This window comes from Hippichthys cyanospilos, chromosome 13 (assembly GCF_059441005.1).
Source record: "Hippichthys cyanospilos isolate Australia breed blue-spotted pipefish chromosome 13, RoL_Hcya_1.0, whole genome shotgun sequence".
Classification (NCBI taxonomy): Eukaryota; Metazoa; Chordata; class Actinopteri; order Syngnathiformes; family Syngnathidae; genus Hippichthys; species Hippichthys cyanospilos.
The window spans coordinates 67892-88712 of NC_142381.1; the positions used below are offsets into that span (position 1 = coordinate 67892).

The window sequence follows — 20821 nt, forward strand, 5'->3', positions numbered from 1 at the left end:
ACTTTGTAACAAGATCATTGGGAGACTTATTTTTGCGTATGGCAAAAAGTTTTCACAACTCACCAAATTCAAAAGGCACGCACTCATGCCGTCCTTGTCACCGCTTTGGACCTTTACTGCGTTTGGAGCTCTTTTTTGCAAATACGAGGTTGGGGTTGCATATGAAGCCATGAAAAAGAGTACTGAGGCGTTTTTACACATTTTGCTTTCTTAAAAAAATCATCAACACTTTGATTGGCAGTGGAACAAACATAAATAAAAGAAAGAAGACGCTGATTTGAAATGATTTAAAATCTTCATGGATGCGCAGGACCCAGGCGGGGTCCCCAAAGCATATTGGCGGCCACGCGCCGGCACCGCTTCAAGTTTATCAAGTTCTTCCGCGGCCGCCCGCGCCGGATGAGTCCGGCCTGGCCTCGCCCCGCCCCGCCCCGCCCCGCCCCGCCCCGCCCCGCCTCCGGGGCCACGCGCTCACACGACGCTCTCTTTGGGACGGTCCCCTAGAGGGAGGCCCGCCCGGATGGCGCCGGGGCCCCGACGCCGCTTCGCGGCCAGAGAGGGAAGGTCTTTGGAGTGGTAGTCGTCGCTTTGGTCCTTGGCGAAGTTGACGAAGACCTAACGGGAGGGCAAGTAACCCCGGTCACGCGGCGGGCCCGACGAGCGCACGTAGGCGTGCGGCGGCGCGCACCTGGTCCAGCGTGGTCTGCGTGACCGAGTAGTCCTCGATCCTGAGCGCCTGTTTGTGCTGGGCCAGCGTGAAGAAGATGTGCGCCAGGGAGCAGCGCGAGGACGGGAGCTGGTACTGCAACATGTTTCGGTGTTTCTCCTTCAGCGTGCTTCCGCTCAGCTCGCTCTCGATGAACTTCATGACGGGACGCAGGTCCGGGTCGGGTCCCGCCACGCGCAGTATGATGGTGTACCCGTCGCCGAACCTGCCCGGGCCCACGCTTAGCCGAGTCGGACGCCTTGCCGGCGCAGAGCTGACCCCGGGGCCGGACCGGCCCTCCGACTCGAAGGAGGGAGGCCGGCGGGGCGGCGCCCCTCGCCGCGCCCTTTATCGATTATTCTCCTTCACTTAACCCCGAGGGCCCGGCCGAGCCAAATACAGACGGCAAACGGAAGCGAGCCGGCGGGCCTGAGTCGAAGTGCCGGGGCCGGTTTTTGGGGCCGGTCCGGCCCCGGTTGGACGGCTGCGCGTTTGCGTGTTATACCTGTTCTTCAAATGCTGGACGCTGCCGAGACATTTGAACCTGCCGTTCACCATGATGGCCATACGGGTGCACAGTGCTTCACACTCCTCCATGCTGCGATGCACGCACGCACACGCACAAGATTAGAAGCAGGGGATCGTCAATAGCGGCCGCCCTATCACCACCAAACAATCCCAGATGGATTAAGTTTTGGCCCAGCGGGAGAACGCATGACACGCCGGCGAGCGCCAATGGGTAAACGGTCCCCGGGCGCGCGAACGAGCCGCCCCTTTGCTGCCCAAAGGGCTTCATAGGACAAAGGGCTCGCTTGGCAACGGGCTGTCAATGGTGTCATACGCCAGCTAAGACATTCTGTCTTGCAATATGCGCGGCCTTGGCTCGCCCCCCCCCCCATCATCACACGCTTGAGTTCTCGTAAGCTAGGACAGAGGAGACGCGAGAGGACGCGGCGAAAGGACAGGAGACGAAGAGACGGACGACAGGGAAGAAGACAGAGGGGGACGAGGGGCTGCAAGAAGGCTACCTGTGCGAGGTGAGCACCACGGAGCGTCCCTCTTTGATGACGGCCAGGATGCAGTTCCAGAGCGCCCGGCGGGCTTTGGGGTCCATGCCGGTGGTCGGCTCGTCCTGTTACGGCGGCGACAGCCAGAGTTAGCTCGGCCCACAAGCGCAAGAGGAAGCAGAAGGAGAAGGCCGCCAGGACGAGGACCTGCGGCATCATCGCCGCCGCCGCCGCCGCTACCCTTTGGAGCGCCTCCGCGTTAACTGCGCCCCGAGTGACACGCGAGCGGCTAAGTCTCTTGTGTAACGGCGGGGGATTAGCTGCTTCTTGGCCTTTTAATGATGCCCGGTCAAAGTCCGTCAGCCAAGCCTAACATGGGTGGAAACGCCCGAGAATTTGGAAGGGGGTGGGGGGAGCATGTTTTATTTAAGCTGTGCAAAAAAAGGGATCGTAAGGAGAGGGGGAAACTGCTCAGATCTTTCTCCGTCAATGCCCACTATACTCCTAGTAAGTGCTATAGTAGATGAACGCCAATGGACTTTCACTTACATAGCGCTTTTCTACTTTGGGTAATCGAAGCGCTTTACACTAACTAGTCATTTACCTACTGATGACGCAGCACCAGGAGCCATTGGGGGTTCACGTCTCGCTCAAGGACACTTCGACACGGTCTCGACGGTCGGGGGACCGAACCCGCGGCCTCTCAGCTGGGAGACGAGCACTCTACCGCCGAGCCGTGCCGCATCTTCCCGGTAGAAGTCACATTTCCGATCGTTTTTGCCAGAGAGGTCTAACCTCACAGTCATCCATGGGGCGAAAGGGACGCTAGCTTGCACTGATGGGGCCCGACGTCCGGCGCGGTGCGCTACTGCGGCTCGCGCTTCTGCGGCTCGCGCTTCTGCGGCCCGCGCTTCTGCGGCCCGCGCTTCTGCGGCCCGCGCTTCTGCGGCTCGCGCTTCTGCGGCTCGCGCTTCGCTAACGCCGTCGCTAAAGAGCTTCCAATTGTTAGTGAGTAGGTAAGCCCCTGGGAAGGCGCGGCGGCACGGCAATAGGGATGCCGCGGTTGGCCGGCGACTCACCAAGAAGACCACGGGCGGCGCCCCGATGAGCGCCATGGCGGTGGACAGCTTGCGCAAATTGCCGCCGCTGTAACTTCCCGCGGCCTTGTCGGCGTACTTGAGCAGGCCCAGCCTCCTGATGCCCCACTCGGCCACCTGCGGACGGCGCCGCCGCAGTCAAGCGCGGGCGGCCTCGGAGCGCCGGCGAGCGCGCCACTCACGTCGCAAACTTCCTCGCCCGGAACTCCTCGGAGGATGGCGTAGAGCTCCAGATGCTCTCTTCCCGTCAGCAGCTCGTTGACGGCGTCGAACTGGGGGCAGTAGCCCATGTTCTGGTGGACCTGGTCCAGCTCCCGCAGGATGCTGGCGAGCGCGGGCACGTTAGCGCGGCCGCGGCCCACCTTAACGACCGAACCGGGACCTGACCTCTTGCCGGCCAGGAAGGCCTCTCCGCCGGTCACCGTGATGTCGCCCGTCAGCATTTTGAAGGTAGTGGTCTTCCCGGCGCCGTTGACGCCCAGCAGGCCGAAACACTGCCCGAACGCACGCGCTTAGCCGCGGAGGCGCACCCGGCCCGCGAGCGCCGCAAACGAACCTCGCCGGGAGGAATCCCGACGCAAAGTCGATCGACCGCCGGCTTCTGCTTCTTTTTGAAGACCTGCGAGGAGGGATCCGTGACCACCGCGACTTTCTCCAAAGGGCTGTGAGGCGAACGCCGCGGTTGACCTTGGTCAGCTGCCGAAGTTCCAGGATGTGCCCGTGTCCGAGTCCGTGCACGATGCGCTGCCTCTCCCGGGCGACGTCCTCGTCCTCCTCTCCCAGAACTCCCAGTTTGGCCGCGGGGCCCGCCGTCCTGTCGGGAGAAAAGCCGGTCGGCGTGAGCTCAGGTAAGCGGACGGGGTCTCGCGGACGGGGACCCGCGGGACTCACCGGGGTATGACGCAGAATCTGTACTGGATGAGGACGGTGATGAGGAAAAAGACCACGCCCTCCAGCGCCATGGCAAACAAATTCTTGCCCACCATGTCCCATTCCAGAGGGGAGCGCAGCCTGTTCTCCCCTGACGCACGAGCACAACACCGCGGGAGCGGGCGTCAGCCTCTGCGTGGGCCTCTGGCGGGCGGGCGGGCGGGCGGACGGCCGGCCGGCGCGCCCGCTACCGAATCTCTGCAGCGCGTCGGCCATGGCCTGGTTCTTGACCATGTCGATGAGGCCCCGCCCCAAACAGAAGTGAGGGAAGACGAGCAGGACGTTCTTCAGAATGTCGTTGATGCCGCCGATCTCCTGCGCCCACCCGCGGCAGCAAGTTAGCGCGTTAGCGGCGGCCGTCGCGGCGGCCGGCGAGCTCACGTGGTCCCCGAAGAGCTCCATGACAAAGGTGGAGATGCTGCCGTTGATGCCGATGAGGATGTTAACGCTGGTGAGGACCACGTAGGCCGTGCTGGGGATGCTGAAGACGAACGACGCCGGGTACATCAGGGGCGTGATGGACCACCTGCACGCAGACCAAGAGCGCGCGTCGGCTCGCTTCGCTCTAGGCCCCGGCGGCCGCCGCCCCTATTTAGGGCTCCGCTGCAGAGCGCGTCGGACTTGAAAAAGACAGGCTCTGATTTTCTTTTTCTTTTTGCCAAAGTCTCTTTCGGTCCCTTTCGGCATCGGAGCGTTATGCGCGGGTACCCGTAGAGCAGGAGAAGCAGAGCCAGCACGGGCAGGTTGGTGGAGGAGACATAGGCTTTTTGTTGAAAACACACGAAGATGACGACCACAAGCGTCGCCGGGACCACGTAGTTACACTGCCGAGACGCCACGCGGCCATTAGCCGTCGCGCGCGGGCGGGCGGGCGGGCGAGCGGCCGACGCACCATGTCCCAGATGAAGTTGGCGCTCCAGTAGAGGAGGGGGTGCACGCCGCTGATGAAGTGCATGTGCTTGGCCTTACTGACGCGCTCCTGAATGAGGAAGACCACAAAGCTGGCCGGCACGAAGGACATGGCGAAGATCACACAGATGGACACCAGCACGTCCACCGAGGTGGTGACCCTGGAGAGCAGCCCAGGGTTAGGGTAGGGTTAGGGTTAGGGTTTCCGCCCGGACGGTCACTCACAGCGCCACCTGGGACAGCTGCTCCTTAGTCAGGTTGAGTGGATGATTGAAGGCTCGGATGCCGAAGCGGCTGGCGTCCTTCCCGGCCGGGAGGTTGGCCCTGAGGATGGCGTTGCTCATCACGTTGAGGAAGGAGCCCATGCTGTGCCAGCCCTTGTTGTTGAACCAGATCTGGCACGCCGGCGGCCCTCCAATCAGTCCGTCGCTTTCACCCAGCCAGCGATCGCGCGCGCGCAGCTCACCTTGACGTTGTTTTTGGTGTCCAGGCCGTTGATGAAAGCTGACAAATTGTCGAGGAAGCGGTCGGCCGCAGCGCCCTGTTCAATCGACGACATTCAAGTCACACGTGAACCGCTCCTTTTCCGTCGCCCGAGCTGAAGCGCTTGCAAAATAACGCGGGTTCGCGCTGGCAATGTCCGGGTTTCCAAGGGTCACGTCCACACGCGAGACAACCCAAATTCGCTCCGATGCCGGAATTTAAAAGCCCGATCGCACGGACCCGAAAATCCGGGGCGGGGAATATTTCTCCTGCCCAACTTGGCTTTGTGCTGGACATTTCCGTGCACAAGGAATCTTGCGGACGGGGCGCGATCCCATAGTTTCAAAATCTGAGTTGGGCAGGCTTGGATTTGCGCAGCCAAAAATGAGTCTAAAACAGCTGTCGGGCAAGGTCGGGAAAAAACAACAATCCATAATCACTCGGGGCTTCTGGAGAAAACCCACCTTGGTGAGTTCAAAGATTTTGCGGATGCGGCGGATGGCGTCATCAATCTCGTCGGCCGGCGGGAGGACTTGAGTGCTCCTGGCTCCCAGTGAGAAGCCTCCGTATCTATCGGCCACGGTATCCGTTAGTATCCGTTGAAAACCACCTCGCCGATCACGCAACCTCACCTGAACTCGTTGACCCAAACTTTGTTCTTCAAACTGACAACGAGACAAAGCAAAGTTGAGCGCCCGCAAGCGCCCGCAAGCGCTCGACGCGCGGTCTCCAACCTCTTGCCGATGATCTGCGCGTAGGTTTTGACCAGGTAGTCAGAGATGTTTCGTCCGGTCAGGTTCTGCAGCGTGTCGGTGGAGCTCAACTTCATCTGGAGACAAAAGGGGCGTCAGCGACTGGGCCCCGGCGACCCCACGGCGGCGGGGACGCCGCGGCCACCTCGGGCGGTGGCATCCCTCCGGCGCCGGCGGGGCAATCGGGCAGCATTTTCTTCCTGCCCTCGCAGCTGCAGGAGCAGGCCGGGGACGGGTCTTCCATGGTCCAGTTCCCGAACGCAAAGAGCCGCCGGACGCTCTCCGGGACCTCCGGAACACTCCAGTCGTCGTCGCCCATGGTGCACGGCGCCTCCCTGATCGACAGAGGCCGCTTGTGAGAGGGCGGGAAAAGGCCCAGAGGTGACGAGAGAGGAGGGAGGCCGCCGCCGGCGCCGTCTTACGGAACGGGGTGTCCCAGCATGCAACGTGTCCCGAGTCCCGGCGGGTCCAACAGAGAAGCCAGTAGCTTCTGCATGGTGGCGTCTCCCGGCGCGTCATCACTGCAAAACAAGCGACAAAGGTCTTCGGCACCTTTCACTCGCGGGCTGACTCCATTCATCTAGGCCAGAAGAATCGAAGACTCCAAAGGCCCGCCCCTTACTTCCTTCGGGGAATTTGTCAGCGGCGAGGCTCGACCCGAGTACCTGATGAAGGTGACCTGGTCTTCATACATCCAGGGCTGAAGCTCTAAGTTGGGGTATTTCCCGAAAGGAGGCACGATGAGACTGAAGACCAGCGCGATGCAGACAAAGACAGCGGGAAGGACAATCTGCGAGACGCCGGCCCGTCAGCGTCAAGGCTTGGGACGAAGGGGAGGCGAGCGGGCGGGCGGGAGCGCACCTGGGCAAAGAACCCTTTGCGGGAGCGTCGAGCGTAAAGAAACCTCTTCCACATGAGCGCCACAAACTGTTGCTTCCTCAGATTCCAGCCGCGCACTTTGGCCGAGCCGCCCCCGCCGCCGACGCAATTCAAGCGGTCCGTCTCCCGGCTCTCTGGAACGTCGCGCGTCGTTTTGTCTTTGAGCGCGCCGGCGAAGACGCGCGGCGCCCACCCCCCGCGTCATCGCGCGTACCGAAGTCAACGTCGAAGGTGTCATCGTCGCGCTCGTCCGTTAGAGGTCTCAGGCAGTTCTGAGGCTCGCCGCCTCCGAAGGCGTGAGTCCGGCGCCGCCGCCTCACGGGAAGCGTGCCATCTGTTGGAGCAGGAGAGTCAGTCCGCCGTCCGCCGAGAAGCGGGAGCCTGCCCGAGGCAGTTGGTTACCAGAGGGCACATCCGTGTCCACGCCGTGATCCTCAGCCACTTTCAGGAAAATCTGACAAAACAGAAGGGATCCGTGGAGATGGTCCCGAAGAGTTTCGGGATGGACTCTTAATTGGGAGCGTCGCGTGAGTGAAGTGAAGTGAAGAGTGAGTGAAGCCAGCCAGCTAGAGCTGGCGGAAGCACCGCCAAACGTAAAGGGCAGACAAATGGACGGGGATCTCATCTCGACTGACCGAGCGAGTCTAACAGACCGACCGCTTCGCTCCCGTTAGATGTGGGGCGCTTCCAAACGAAGAGGGGCTTCTCAAAAGCCAACCGCTGCGGCGCAAACGCACTGGGGACACGGGCGTGGTCTCACCTCCTCCAAGGTGGTGTCAGACACGCCGTAACTGGAGATGTTCAGCTCGCTCAGCTTGCGGTCCATCTCTCTGAAAAGCTCCACGAAGGCTCCGTCCTTGGCGGCCGAGTAAGGTAGGACGAAGGTGAGCTCGTGTCCCAGGTCCTCCACCATGCGGGCGGCGGGGATGTGGCGCAGGATCAGGCCGCACACCTGGGACGTGTCCACCGGGGTGGGGGCCTGCCCACTTTCTGAAGATGAAGAGATAAAAAATGAAGGGGCGCTCCTGGGGCAACGGCAGCGAGGCCACGCGCAGCTCACCGACGGCCTCGCTCTCCTGTTCGCTGCCCAGTCCGCCGTCACTGCTGCTGACCGAACCGCTCTCATCCTGTAACGGAAACGGGAGGGGTGACTCGGACGACTCGCCACCCCGCGCCGCTTCGCACTTGGCGTTTGGGCCGGCGCGCGGCACCACGGGACCTTCTTCGCGAGGGACGCGGTGCCGGAGGAGTTCCGGAAGGAGCCGAGAGAGGGTTCGGGGTCCTTCTTGACCAAGGTCAGGTAGTAGCCCGTTCCCAGCTGGTTTTTGAGGAACAGCGAGGAGCCGACACAGCACAGCTTGCCGTGCGAGATGATGGCGATGCGGTCGCCCAGGATGTCGGCCTCGTCCATGTGATGCGTGGACAAAATGATGGTGCGTCCTGCGGGGAGGCGCGGAGTGACCGATGGCGCGCGTCTCCCCGAGAAGGAGAAACTCACCCTGCCGGTACTTGAGCAGCAGATCCCAGATGCCTCTTCGAGCGTAAGGGTCGACTCCGGCCGTGGGCTCGTCCAAAATGACGACCTTCGAACCCCCGACGAAGGCCAAGGCGACCGACAGCTTCCTCTGCATGCCCCCGGAGAGCGTGCTGGTCCTGGACTTGCGTTTGTGCGGAAGGCCGGTGTCGCGGAGGATCTGCTCGATCTCGCCCTTCACCCGTTCCTCCGACAGGCCTTTGAGTCGCGCATAGAACCAGATGTGCTCCTCTACCGTCAACCTGTGTGTGTGGGAGGGGTCTGAGCGGTAGGACGGAAAGCGTCCGAGCGGGCACGGGAAGCCGGCTCACATGCTGAAGAGGACGTTGTGTTGAGGACAGACGCCCAGACTTTGGCGGATGGAGCTCAGGTCCGTGCGGATGTCTCGACCCAGGATGTAGGCCGTGCCGGAGGTGGGCGGAAACAGGCCGGTGAGGATGGACCTGCGGCCACCGACGGTTATTAGTCCGGGCGAGCCACGGGGCTCGCGCCAGTCTCCACTTACATGGTGGTTGTCTTTCCGGCGCCGTTGTGTCCCAGGAAGGAGGTGATCTGTCCCTCGTAAAAGCCCAGCGTCAGCCCGTCCACTGCCAGTTTCTTTCCTTGCCGGTAGACCTTCACCAAATTCTGGATGTGGACGCCGGGCTCAAGATGAGCCGGTTCCTCTTCCATGCACACCGCTGAACGGCAGCAACACAAAGACGCGCGTTAAGGTGGTCCTCCCGCCGCACTTTTTCCTCATTCGACTGGCAAGGGTCGCTCTGCATTCTCACCGCCGGGGTTTCCTCTCAGGTCCAGAGGGACTTTGTTGGACTTGTTGTCATCTTCTCCAAACCAGTAGGACTTAGTGAAGGGGAAGTACCACGGCCGAGGGATCCCGTATTGGCCTGCCACACGCAAAGGATCTGTCGCCATCTGCAGGCTGGGCGGAGGCCCCTCTGCACAGCTCCTCCGTATGCCCGTCCGACAGATATTTCAACGGACGCGCGCCTGACTATCGGCGGCATTCGGGTTCCCAACCCGTCCGTCTCGTTAACGTGTGCTCAAGGGAAGTTTTCCTCCATTCGCGCCGTGTCATACTTGCTAGCCTTCTGTCCTAGCCTCGTGTCTTCACAGATTTGATTCTGAAGTCTTCTTGAGTCTGAACCAAACTCCCACTTTCCCTTCGTCAAGACTTTCGTGAGCACCTTTGTTGGCTCAAGTTTCTCTTACTTGGCCGTTCCGCTCGAGGGCGGCACCGACGGATTCCCTCAAAGTCAGAACGAGCCCACGAAAATGGAAACGATTATTTTCTTAGTTGAGCCCGGCTCAGCTCAGACGCACGCACACCCGACCGCCTTTGGCGGCAAAAGCGGCGCACAAGCAGGCACGAGTCACGCACAGGCACAGACAGTCAGACCCAGACGGCGGGCGTCCTCCCACCTGGGAAGACGGCTTCGATGTACCAGGTGAGGAGTCCGTACAGGAAGGCGTCGAAGTACATGACCACGATGGCCGTGCGCAGGCTAAAGTCGTCTTCCTCCAGGGGACTGGCCACCAGGTTCTTCCACTGGATTCCCACGCCTTGCTCCTCGAACAGGGCGAAGTACTCGCAGCCGAAGCCGAAAGCCACGGGCGACAGCAGGCTCTGCGGGCGGGGGCGGGGGGCGCTCGTCACTCCCCCTCCTCAACCGACCGTTTCGCGTTCTTACCGCAAAGACTTTGGCGCCGAACCCGATGTGGTCCTGCCAGGCCACACAGAGGACGTAAGGCAAGTAGAGCGTGAAGTAGATGATTCCTCCGCAGGCGGCGGCCAAGTTGGCTCTGGCGAAGGCCGTGCTGATGAGGAAGCACTGCATGATGGTCACCACCGCAAAGGACGCCAGGAAGAGGAAGACCACCCCTGTGTCGCTGTACGGCAGCAGGTTTCCTTTCTGAGGGGGGGGCCAGAGAATCCCGTCACCGACCGCCGCCGGGTCGGCACGCGTGCCGTGACCGCAAAACCACAGGAGGGCCCCCCGTCGGCGCCAGACCCAGCACCACGCGACCGATGCGTCGTCACGTTACAAGCGCCTAACGCGAGCGGACCGCAATCAGGCAGTCATCCGCAAGCGGGCCGCAATCGAGCAGGGCGGGATCCAAGAGCCGAGCCGGATCGGAGGGAGGCAGCCAGGACAAGCGGACCGTCGTCGGTCAGACGACGGGAGCGCAGAGACGCACGCCTGCTCTAAGGAGCGGAGCGGAATGTCCGGCGCCGTCCGAAGCGACAGACCTTGAGCATCAGCACCAGAAGTCCGGCGCTGATGAGCAGAGGAATCAAGCTGCTGATGAACCAGCTAGACCACAGGATGGCATTGTCCAGTCCCATGATCCTCATGGTCTCCTTCAGACGCGCCTCCTTCTCGTACACCACGCTCTTCAGGATGATGGAGACGGAGAACATCCAGGCCAGCGTCATGAAGAGCGGCATGGAGCGGCTCATCACCCGCAGGAAGCTGCGGGTGCGCACGCCCGAAGCAAGTGAGCGGGCTGGCCCCCGCCCGACGGCACCCCCCCAACACCCCAACCTACATGTCGTCCACGTAGCATGGGTAGGGCATCTGCTGGATGTAGACGCCCGTCTTCTCCTTGGAGCCGGTCATGGCTCGGACCAGGGCCTGCTCCACCACATCTTGCAGGTAGGAGAAGCCTCCCCAAACGTAGCGCATGTCCTCAAAAGGATCTGCGCGCGGACCCGGGTCCCAATACCTGAGAAGGGCCGACACACAGCTCGGTGCGGATGCGGCTTGCTCTTCAAAACCTTAGCGTCGGAGCGTCGGGTCACTCCCCGCCGCAAACGCGCGCACGCAAAAGTCCTTACGCGTCCTTGATCTTGTTGGTCCGCTCCACGTTGTCAATGTCCATGCGGATTTTGTAACTCATATTGGGGGGAAGCTCCGTGGCATTGGCGTCCAGGTCCGGGAAGACGATCCCGGCCCAGAACTTCCTGTCCTCCAGCAGAACCATCGACTCGTTGATCATGTGCTCCTCAGTCGGGACGGGTTCCAGTTTGTCCAGATTGACGCACTGCGAGGCCCCCGACGGTCACTTGACGCCGGCGAGGGCGCCGCAAGCCGGCAGCGGAGAGCTCACCTCCATGAAGCGGGAGATGCCGATGACGGCCTGGTCCGTTTCGTTGAAGACGGTCCTCCAGGTGAGGCCGGCGCCGCCCGTCCGCCGCTCGTCGGCGTGCCTGGACAGGAAGCGGGAGACGTCGGCCACCGTCCAGTCGGTGTCCGCTAAGTGGGCGCCCAGGTAGGTGGCCGTCACGTTGTTTTTCAGCAGGGACTGCAAGGCACGCGCCGAGCGCCGGGGTGCTGTTTGCGTTGGGCAAATGCGAGAGACGAACCAAAAAAAAAAAAAAAGCCGCAATTACCCGGATCAGGTTCATCTGTTCGCTGTTCTCCAGAAAGTTCCAGACTTTGGGTTTCATCTCCTCCCACATTCCTTCCAAGTGCCTGAAGACGCCCAGCTCCTGAAAGGTCCGGTTCACCTGAAAGCAGCACGGGCAAAAAAAACATGAAATTATATTCGGCCGCATCTTGTCCGCGGGACGATCGGAGGGGCCGACGGTCGGCCCGAGTGATGTCCTCGCCTCATGGATGACCATCCGAGTGGCGGGGTTGTCGGGAGTGTAGAGGATTTTCCCCATCAGCAGCGGCTTCACGGCTTCCCAGATCATCCTGGACATGGGATTGGAATCCATGTCCCTCACCAGACCGTTGCAGAAAGGAGCTGCACGTGGACAAACGGGCAGAGTGGCGGCGGCAAGAAGACAGGAGGCGGCGCGCTACGCGGCGGCGGATCTTTGCCCACTGACTGGAGGAGTTGTCGTAGCGCTGCGCGGCGGCGGAGGCGTCCTCATCCTGGCTGCTGTTGTGGTTCCCAAAGAGAGCCTTGTAGTTACTGTCCTCATACCAGTTGAGGGATTTGATCTGAAGGCCGCCGCCCTCCGGGTGCCCGCAGACGATGCGCGACACGGCCTGGTACATGGCGCTGGGCGAGGATGTAGCGTTGCGCGTCAGGAAGAGGATCTCCTTCCTCAGGTCCATCCAGCTCTTCATGCCGGCCAGCTGCGGCGCACAGAGCCAACGTTGGTCGGGACTCAGATTTGGCTCAAGAGGGCAGGTGGATGGCGCCGGCCTTGCTGACGCTTCTCCCCGTGGCGGATTCCGGACCGCGTCGGCTCGGGGAGTCCCTGGGCCGCCCCCCTTTCTCCGCCCGTGACCCGTCTCTGCTCTAACTTCGTGCCCTTTCAATCCCGTTTCCTTTCGGGCGGCCACTTAGGGTTGGGGTCAGGCCTTGTTTCGTCACAAAGTATCGAATGATCAAAACTCGGAACCTAACCCTAACCCGATTACGATGACCCTATATGGAAGTGCTAATTTCCGCCGCGTCTGAGGGGCCTCAGTTTGAATTTTTGGGGATGTCGTCGGCCTCCCCATTTTCGAGGAAGCGCCGACGGGCGCCCCTCGCAACATTTCCTCGGGCGAACCTGGCCCGCGTACACGGGAGACGCGGCCTCACGCTACGGGACAGAGTCCGAGCCGGCGGGACCCGAAGGGGAAAGGCGCAGCGGCGCCATTAAAGCGGGCCGCCGGCTGCGACGCTTCCAGATGTTTCCACCCGCCGCGCAAGTCGACGAGGCCAAAACAGCAGGCGGCGCGCACGCGGACGCTGGCTGTTTGTTGGTTCGGCTTCTTTGTTCAGCTGAGACTTCTGCTGTCCCGAGCGTCCGGCGACGAACGGAACTTGTCCCGTTCTGCTCGGTAAAAAGCTGCGAAGGCAAGTCCCCGCGGCGCCGCCCGTCGATGTCGGACAGGACTCGGGACTGCCGAGTGGAGCTCACGTGACGGGGCGGAGTTCGTCTTACCTCCACGGCCAGGGAGCCCAGACTGTCCAGCAGCTTGTTGGCGGCCACCGAAACACCCCGGACGGCTTCCGGGTCCGATCGGACATCCCTCTGAGACACACGGAGGGCGCGTACGTGTCAGTGTCACGAAGGGACGTTCGCTGAAAATCCCTTTGCGGCAATTTGGGGAGTGAGCCCCCACATCACACGTCCCTCAAGAGCAATTTTGATACAGCCCATTTGAGCACCGGCGGCCGCGATGGAAAGCGAACCCGGGCCGTTAACGACAAGGCCTCCCGGGAAACTCGCCAGGCCTTTTCTAACCCGCTCGTAAACGAAGCGAAGCTAAAAGTCCTTTTTGTCACACTGCCTTTAGGGCTCGGTCGCCAGGGGAAACCGCCGTTTGAGAAGGCGGCCCGCTGGCTTCCCGCTTCCCGGGCCGGGCGAAGCCAGACCGCCGACAAAAGGAGCGCGCGGCGACACGCCCGCACCTCCGAGCCGTGTCTTACCAGGACGGGTTTGAGGAAGTCCACGTTGTCCCGGAAGGTGCGCTCGGCGTGATCCAGCCACACCGAGGGGGCGGCGCACACCACCTCCTGCACCATGGCGGCGGCCAAGGGGTCGCCGATGTTGACAAACTCCCGCAGGCTGCGGCCGCCCGGCCTGCGGGGGCACGCGTCTCGCAGGTGGACCCCGAAGCCTCTCAGGAGGACCTGGACACAAACGGACGCGCGCGCACGTTGCCGTCGACGGATCAGTTGAGCGAAGGACGCCGCCGCGCTCACCTTCTCCAGGTCCACGTCGGCGTCCAGGATGTGAGCCGCCACGGACGGAGGGAAGGACACGTTCCTCGACAGGAAGCTGGACACGGTCTCCTCATCGCGCAGGAAGTGCTTCAGCTTGAAGCCTGAAACACGCGCACGGCGAGACCGTGGGGCGCAGTACGGCCCGCGTGATGATGTCACGAGCTGTCGTCGCGCGTCTTGAAAGGAGTCTTCCTCGCCGCTACACTAAGGCGCTTTTCCGCGTCGTCGCGCGGAACCCACGCCAAGGGTTTAGATGTCACATCCGCTTCCACTTGCAAATACGCGTTTGGGTTCAAACCGAGAAGGGAATTATCAGCGATTGATATTTTTGCATGTTCTGCCCTGTCATTTTGACATGGCGTCCTGGTTTTGAACAAAGGGATGGCTGCGTGGGCGCTTCAAAAAACAACAACAAAAAAGACATCATCAAAGAGGCAGAACTTCAGGCAGAAGTTAAAACACGGCCAATCTGACGCGCATGTAACAACCCGCACAAGCGCGATTGCGAAAGCTTTCCCGTGGGGCGGAAAGCGCGCGGGCCGGCACGTCCCGCGCTCCAGGAGAGCCTCGCTCGGGGCTTCTCGCCCTTAACCGCGCTGCCTAAGTTTGCAACTCGGGACAGGAAAGAGCAAAGACGGGAGTGAGCGAGCAGGCGAAGAAACGACGGGCGAACACACTTTGTCATCAGGATGCCTGAGACAGGACGGCCCCGCTCCCGCTGCCGAGGCGCGTTGCCAAACTTTAGCGCTTGAAACGAGGAGCCGGGTGGGAAGGAAGCAGGCGAAGAGGCGATTGGCTCGCACGCTTTGTCATCAGAGGGCCCGGGGGAGCCCGATTGGCTCGCCCGCGCCCCTTTGCGGAGGAAGCCAATGGGCTTATTCAAAGAGGTCGCCTGAGCGCGCAGGCAGCCGCTTGCCGCCGCAAAGGGAGCAGGTCGGAGCAGGTCGGAAACTCGAGACGGGATCAGTCAAAGACAAAGGCGCAAATTCCACTTGTCCGGCGAGCGAGACAAGGGAGAAAGGCGCGGCGCCAACACAAACGGCGTCCGCTGGCAAGCACTTTCGCCCACGCTGAACATCAATGCGCTTCTTACGGCGACGCTGTCGCTTCTACAGCCGCACGGGGGAAAGGGGGAGGGGGGCGCGTCCTGGCTACCTGTTCTGCTGCTCTGAAGCTTTCGGAGGGCGCCGGCCAGCTCCTTGAAGCCCTCCAGGTTTTTGTCGTTCTGGCTGTACAGAAGAATCTTCTTGGCGTCGGAGAACAGACGGGAGATTCTGCGCGCGCGCGCACACACGCACAAGAAGGGGGGTCAAGGAGGACACGACCGCGTGGCCGCCCCTACTTTGCTCGAGACCCCGGGCCGGCCTTTGCGCCTTTCGAAGCCCCCTCCTCGCTTCAGAGAGAGAGAGAGGCGCGAGAAGAGACGAGACCCGGCCCAGATTCCAATCCGTCGTCCCCCGGCCGGGCCGGAGGGAGGGGCGGGCGCGGGCGCCGCTCACATGGAGTCGTTGAAGTTCCCCACCACGCCCGGCGACTCGCCCGGCGTGGGCCCGCGGAAGCACGGGTTGTTGGCGTTGCACAGGATGCCCTGGATCCACGGCAAAGTGCCCGCCGACGGCATGGCCTTGTTGGGGAAGTGACCTGGGGACGGCAAACGACACGGGTCAAAGCCTCGCCCGCCGCGCCCCTTCCCCCGTCTACCCCCTTGGTTCGGCGCCGATCCGAGCCTTCGAGCTTCTTTTCCCACAAGCCCGTGGGCGGGTCGGGCCCAATGTCAAAACGCGCTTTGCGCGGATCGCTTCCGGGTCGGACACAGAAGGAGGCTCAGAGTTAGCGCGTCCCAAAAGGAGCCCAAAGGAGCGCAAGCGGGCTCGCGAGCCAGTCGGGACATCCCTTTGCGGGCGCCGGGGCCGTTCGGCGAGCGAGGCTCCTCGCCGCAAAACGCGGAGCCGCCCGAGCGTTCGGCCCGGCTTCTGAACGGGCCTCTTCAAATTGGAGGCCCCCCGTCACAAAATCGCCTTGGCGCCAAAGGCGCAGCAAACGGAGGCGCTCCTTTCCTTTGGGACCGAAGGGAAAAGAAAGGGACCGATACGCTCCCGAGCCAGCGCTCTTTACTTGCGCGTCTAAGATGCCTCGTACCTGCCACGATAGGCCATTGCCCGAAGGGGTCAAAAGGGAGAGCGGCTAAGCCGAGCGAGCGAGCGAGCGCGGGCGGGCGGGCGGGCGGGCGGGCTCCCGCCTTCTTGGGAGCGCGCCGACAAGTCGCCACAGGTTACAAAGTCGCGAGCGGCTGAGTCACTGCCGCAGCATTCCTCAAAGTACGGGCTGCGCGGGGGCGCGGCGGCCATTTGCTCGCACCCACGCTCAGCCGACAAACACCTTTTTTGGGCGAGATGGCGACCCGGTGGCGCGGTCCCACTTTTTTGCCCCTCTTCGGTGGCTCTCTTCCCTCGCTCATGTCCATTTTCTCCACAATGGGCCGAGCGCACTTTCGTTTTGCGGCGCCCGGGCCAGGGAAAGGATTTGAATGCTTGGCGCTAACGCGACAGTTAAAGTTGGTCTCTTTTTGAAACGTCTTCCTTATCCGTTCCTCATTTGTGAGTTGGCTTTCGCCGACGGTAGTCGGCATGTGTGAGCGAGCGCACGCGCGTGTCCTGCAACGGTTTCAGACAGGACAATGGCGGAAAAGTTGTCAAACGCGGGAAGAGGAAACTGCGGCGTTGAGTCTCCCTCGCGGCTCGTCCGACCGATGAATGACGGTTCTTCTTCTTTTTGCACTTTTCCCCCCCCCGCCCCTTGGGCCACGGTTTCCCTGTCCTCTCCTTGGCTTCCTCGCCAGGGAACTTTCTCTTTCTCATCCCCTCAATGCCCAAAGGAGCCATGCCCCCAAAGCGAGCGCTGGATAAAACAAACAAAGGTGGACGCCATCTCTTCTCCGGCGACGACCTTCGGCAGATGACGTCACGCAATTATGACATCCATAAAGAGAGATAATAGGCGAAAAAAAAAAGATAAAATGACACAGGGCGATAGGAGGGACGTCCTCCCGCCGCGACACGTGTCTTTCGCCAAGCCGTCCAAAGCTACGCTCAAGGTCTCTTCGTCCCCCTTGGCGGGGGAATGGATGCCGGCGCCTGCGGCCACTATTTCCGCCGCCAAACCAAAGACAGCTTGCCCCGCAAAGTCACACGGGCGGGCCGCTTTCATCTGCTTCCGCGCCACCGCACATTTTGGCGCAAAGAAGCTCTTTGGACGCTTTCACAAGGTTTGGCCGTCCAGGCGGGCGGCCACCCGGAAGGCGTCCGCATGAAAAAAGCGGGCGGCGGCCAGGGGGAAGACGGCGGACGGAGGCGGCCCACTCACATTGGTGCTGCTCGTAGGGCGGGTAGCTGAGACGCACGGCGATCAGGATGAAGAAGATGAAGAGCGGCCACACGATCTCCACCAGCAGCTGAAGCTGAACGCACAAAAGACAAAAGGCATTTCCTGGCGGTCGGGCGGCCCGTGAGCGGTCGCCGTCGATCACATTCCCGGGTGACCTTTGCGGCTCAACTTTGGAGACGGGCAAATTCATGCCCGGGTGGGCGGGCGGACGAGCTTATTTTGCTCTCCGTAAGTCTTCCCGTCGACAGCTCGACAAGTCGCGCGACATGCGGCCGCCATCTTTGCGGCGATTTCCCCAAAACTCCGCAAGACGCACGTTGGGGAGAAAACTGCGGCTGGCAGTTTCCGATGCGAATGGGCGCCGCGCAGAAGCGCGCTCGTCGCGTTACTAACAGTAGTCGCCGGCGCCCGTCGCCAAGGCGACGGTTCCCCGGCTCCCTCGGCCGCCGCTTCTGGGCTGCCAAACACGGCCGCCTTTTGGGAACTCTGCGAGGCGAGGGGCCGGGGGCGGCGGGGGACTCGCGGACAGGCACGGCCCCGGACAAAATTCCCGCGATGGGAAACGTCGTCGTGAAGCCGCGAGCAAAGTCGGGAGATGACGCGCCTCACCTTTTGCCTGCGTCTGTACGTCAGGTTCTTCCAGAGCAGCAGGGCCAGCTGCGCCCGCCGGGACATGGCGGCGCGAAGGGCGCTCCGGAAGCTCGGCCGGCTCCCGCCACTCGGCAGCGCCAACGTACGTCCTAAAGGGGAAAGGTCAACACGTCAGTCAGATAGCAAAGGTGCTGATCACGCGCGCGCTATCGCCTCCCAGACTGCTCGCTTTATTAGGAAGGCCTGATAATCTCCCGCTGATCGCTAATCAATAACCGGTGTCGACCCGAAAACCCTTCCTAATGCTCTGTCCTACGGCCGGGAGATTTCACGACCGCGTCACGAGTGCCCTCCGCTAACAGGGGCGCCTCCTCACTCCCCCAAATAAATAAATACAACAAGAAGGCAAGAAAACCACGGCGACAAGTCACACAAACAAATAGCAAACATGAGCACGGCTAACAGTGATGATCGTACGCACGAGTGTGTCACGGCTTCTAGATTGATTAGCTTATGGCTGATGACGTCAACGTCGATTTGTGTGTTGCTCAGCAAGCTCGTTTATACTCTGCATTCATTAGTCATATGCACTGACTGAAAACATTGATTATGGACATACTAAATGGACTTTTCACTTATATAGCACTTTTCTACCTCGAGTACTCAAAGCGCTTTTACACCAACGAGTCATTTACCTACTGATGACCCAGCATCCACTGACTGCCCTCGTTGTTCTGTTAGAAATGGAGCATTAGACAGACAGGTTAGATGGATAAGTAGGTAGGTAGGTAGGTAGGTAGGTAGGTAGCTAGGTAGGGAGGTAGGTAGGTAGGTAGGTAGGTAGGTAGGTAGGTAGCTAGGTAGAAAGGTAGGTAGGTAGAAAGGTAGGTAGGTAGGTAGAAAGGTAGATAGATAGACAGATAGATAAAGTATTTGATAAGGACAGATAAAGTATTGATAAGGACATCAGGAAGAAATCATCATTCCATGAATGAAAAAGTCCTCCAAGCAAATGCTTGTCAATCGGAGCTCCGTTTTGAGCGTTTTCAAGAACCTTCCAAAGATTGGACTGGATCATCCAAAACTCATCTATCTTGATCGATACGAAGAGAAGTAGCGGATGGACTGTCGATCAACTCCGCCGAGCTTGCGTTTGTCGCTTTTCGTTTGTCAACTTTGAGGAACTTTGAAGACTCGAACCACGCCGAAGCCCACCTGAGGGCTGCCCAACTAACATGCGTCAAGAAAAGCCCACTTACAATCAAGTTGTCCTTCTTGGTCTTGGTCGTTGCGCGTTTGTGCGTCGGCGCTCTCCTCCTTCTCCTTCTCCTTCTCCTTCTCGCCGCCAGGCCAGCAAGTGAAGTCAAGCTTCAAGCTCGCAAAGAAAAAAAAAAAAAAAAAAAAAAAAAAAAGACTCCGAATTCCGGAGCTCGCCGCGTCCTACAGAATGAGTAAGCGCAAGCGCTACTTCCGCCCGGATCTTCAAAACAATACAGTGAAAGCGCCCGCCTCCAGCGGTTCTTTCAGGCGATAGGTCAAAAGTAAATGGGAAAAAATAATTCTAGCTATGAAAATAATGAAGCCCTAACCCAAAAAGTCCGTGTTGTTTACTTCGTTGACTCCATCAACAGCCAAACGCTGTCATGGCCATCATTTCGTAAAGTGCATCTCGCTCGCCGTACTTCCGTTTATGCATAGTTGATTTGCTGCCCCCTTCAGAGTAAGAGCAAAGAAAAGCAAGCGCTTGCCTGCTTGGACTCAAACAACAAAACTACATGGAACACGACGACACCAAAAACAACAACGCTGCTAATATCTGCGATATCGCTGCTCTAACTAGTGACGGTTCAACCACTTCTAACGTATTACACAAACTTTGTGTGACATTTGATGAAGCGTAAGCGATTAGATAAGAACGGGCAGCTTGACAGCAAAGATACAAGGTCGCTGATATCGTCAGCACGTGACTACTTCACCAATACTCGGAAATATCACCCAACGAGGTCCTCCTCCAGCTGCACAAACACTCAATGAAATGTCTTTATCTATCATAGACTAGAATACCTTCATTGTCACCGTATAGCCGGTATGCAACAAAATTGGGAGCGCTGCTCCAATTGGTGCACGTAAAGAAGTGTGAATGCGTATTATGGAAAAAGTTGCAGTTGTGTTGATATTCAGAGCGTTTTAAAGCTGCGTCTGAGTCGGTTTGCCGCGCATCTTTTGAGCCATTTGGCGCCCGCCGGCTCGAAAGCTCCGTGACCGGGGTGGCAATGACCTTGACACCCAGGGAACCTCAAATGTCCGCTCTTGGACCGCTTCGCTCGTAAACCGTGCGCCTCTTCAACGTCGATTGGACAGAACCCCCCCGAAAGCCCGTTTCCAACCCCATGTGACTATACGTACCAATGGCATCGTTTCGGGGCTAGGCTTGAACGCTCTAACTCGGGATTAATGGACGGACGGACCGAGTCGACTTCGGCAGAGGAAGAAACAACGTCTTTGGTCCAAATTTGACTCGTGCCATCGACGGTACGCTTCCGCCCAACTTCCGAGCTTCGCCGAGGGTCGCGTGTCCGGGGGTGACGACCCGGGTCGAGGCAGCGGCAAAACCGAACGGAGACCGCCAAACCGACGTTCGCAACCTCTCGGGAGCGGAACCGGGCCGGCGCGCCGATGGGCGGATGCGGCCGGGCCTTTCGACGGGCGAAACCAAAGGGGTCGCAGAGCCTTGACTCTGCAAAAGCGGGCCCTCCGACCGCGCCCAACGAGGGGCCCCTTCTGCCGCCGAGCCACGCGAAGCGGAGCGCTGCCCCTCCCCGCCATTAACGGGACAAGCGCAGCAAGAGCGCGACGGCGGCCGGCAACGTTTG

General features: G+C 60.5%; 1 protein-coding gene across 2 annotated transcripts; it reads right to left on the minus strand.

Annotated features, from left to right (window-relative positions):
* Window positions 1–187: 187 nt before the first annotated feature.
* abca1b (ATP binding cassette subfamily A member 1b) lies at window positions 188–19344 on the minus strand. Of its 2 annotated transcripts, XM_088431411.1 has the most exons (49): window positions 19208–19344; window positions 17967–18097; window positions 17337–17430; window positions 15473–15614; window positions 15129–15247; window positions 13953–14074; window positions 13677–13880; window positions 13189–13278; window positions 12136–12388; window positions 11911–12050; window positions 11692–11808; window positions 11409–11603; window positions 11137–11342; window positions 10848–11024; window positions 10549–10771; window positions 9989–10210; window positions 9720–9924; window positions 9071–9184; window positions 8803–8977; window positions 8609–8740; window positions 8262–8539; window positions 7983–8203; window positions 7824–7890; window positions 7524–7753; window positions 7166–7217; window positions 6978–7097; window positions 6746–6897; window positions 6550–6674; window positions 6307–6405; window positions 6030–6219; window positions 5867–5961; window positions 5765–5797; window positions 5597–5702; window positions 5116–5190; window positions 4875–5044; window positions 4633–4810; window positions 4449–4564; window positions 4122–4266; window positions 3932–4055; window positions 3702–3831; window positions 3498–3624; window positions 3367–3429; window positions 3198–3304; window positions 2993–3134; window positions 2793–2927; window positions 1735–1838; window positions 1212–1304; window positions 689–932; window positions 188–615 (listed from the first exon to the last, which is right to left on the minus strand). In XM_088431411.1, the coding sequence occupies exons 2-49, from the start codon at window positions 18030–18032 to the stop codon at window positions 472–474; spliced, it is 6861 nt and encodes a 2286-aa protein (XP_088287537.1). In that variant the 5' UTR covers window positions 18033–18097; window positions 19208–19344; the 3' UTR covers window positions 188–471. The 2 variants fall into 2 exon arrangements, with proteins under 2 accessions (XP_088287537.1, XP_088287536.1); XM_088431410.1 differs by having other exon boundaries at window positions 2993–3304.
* Window positions 19345–20821: the final 1477 nt, after the last annotated feature.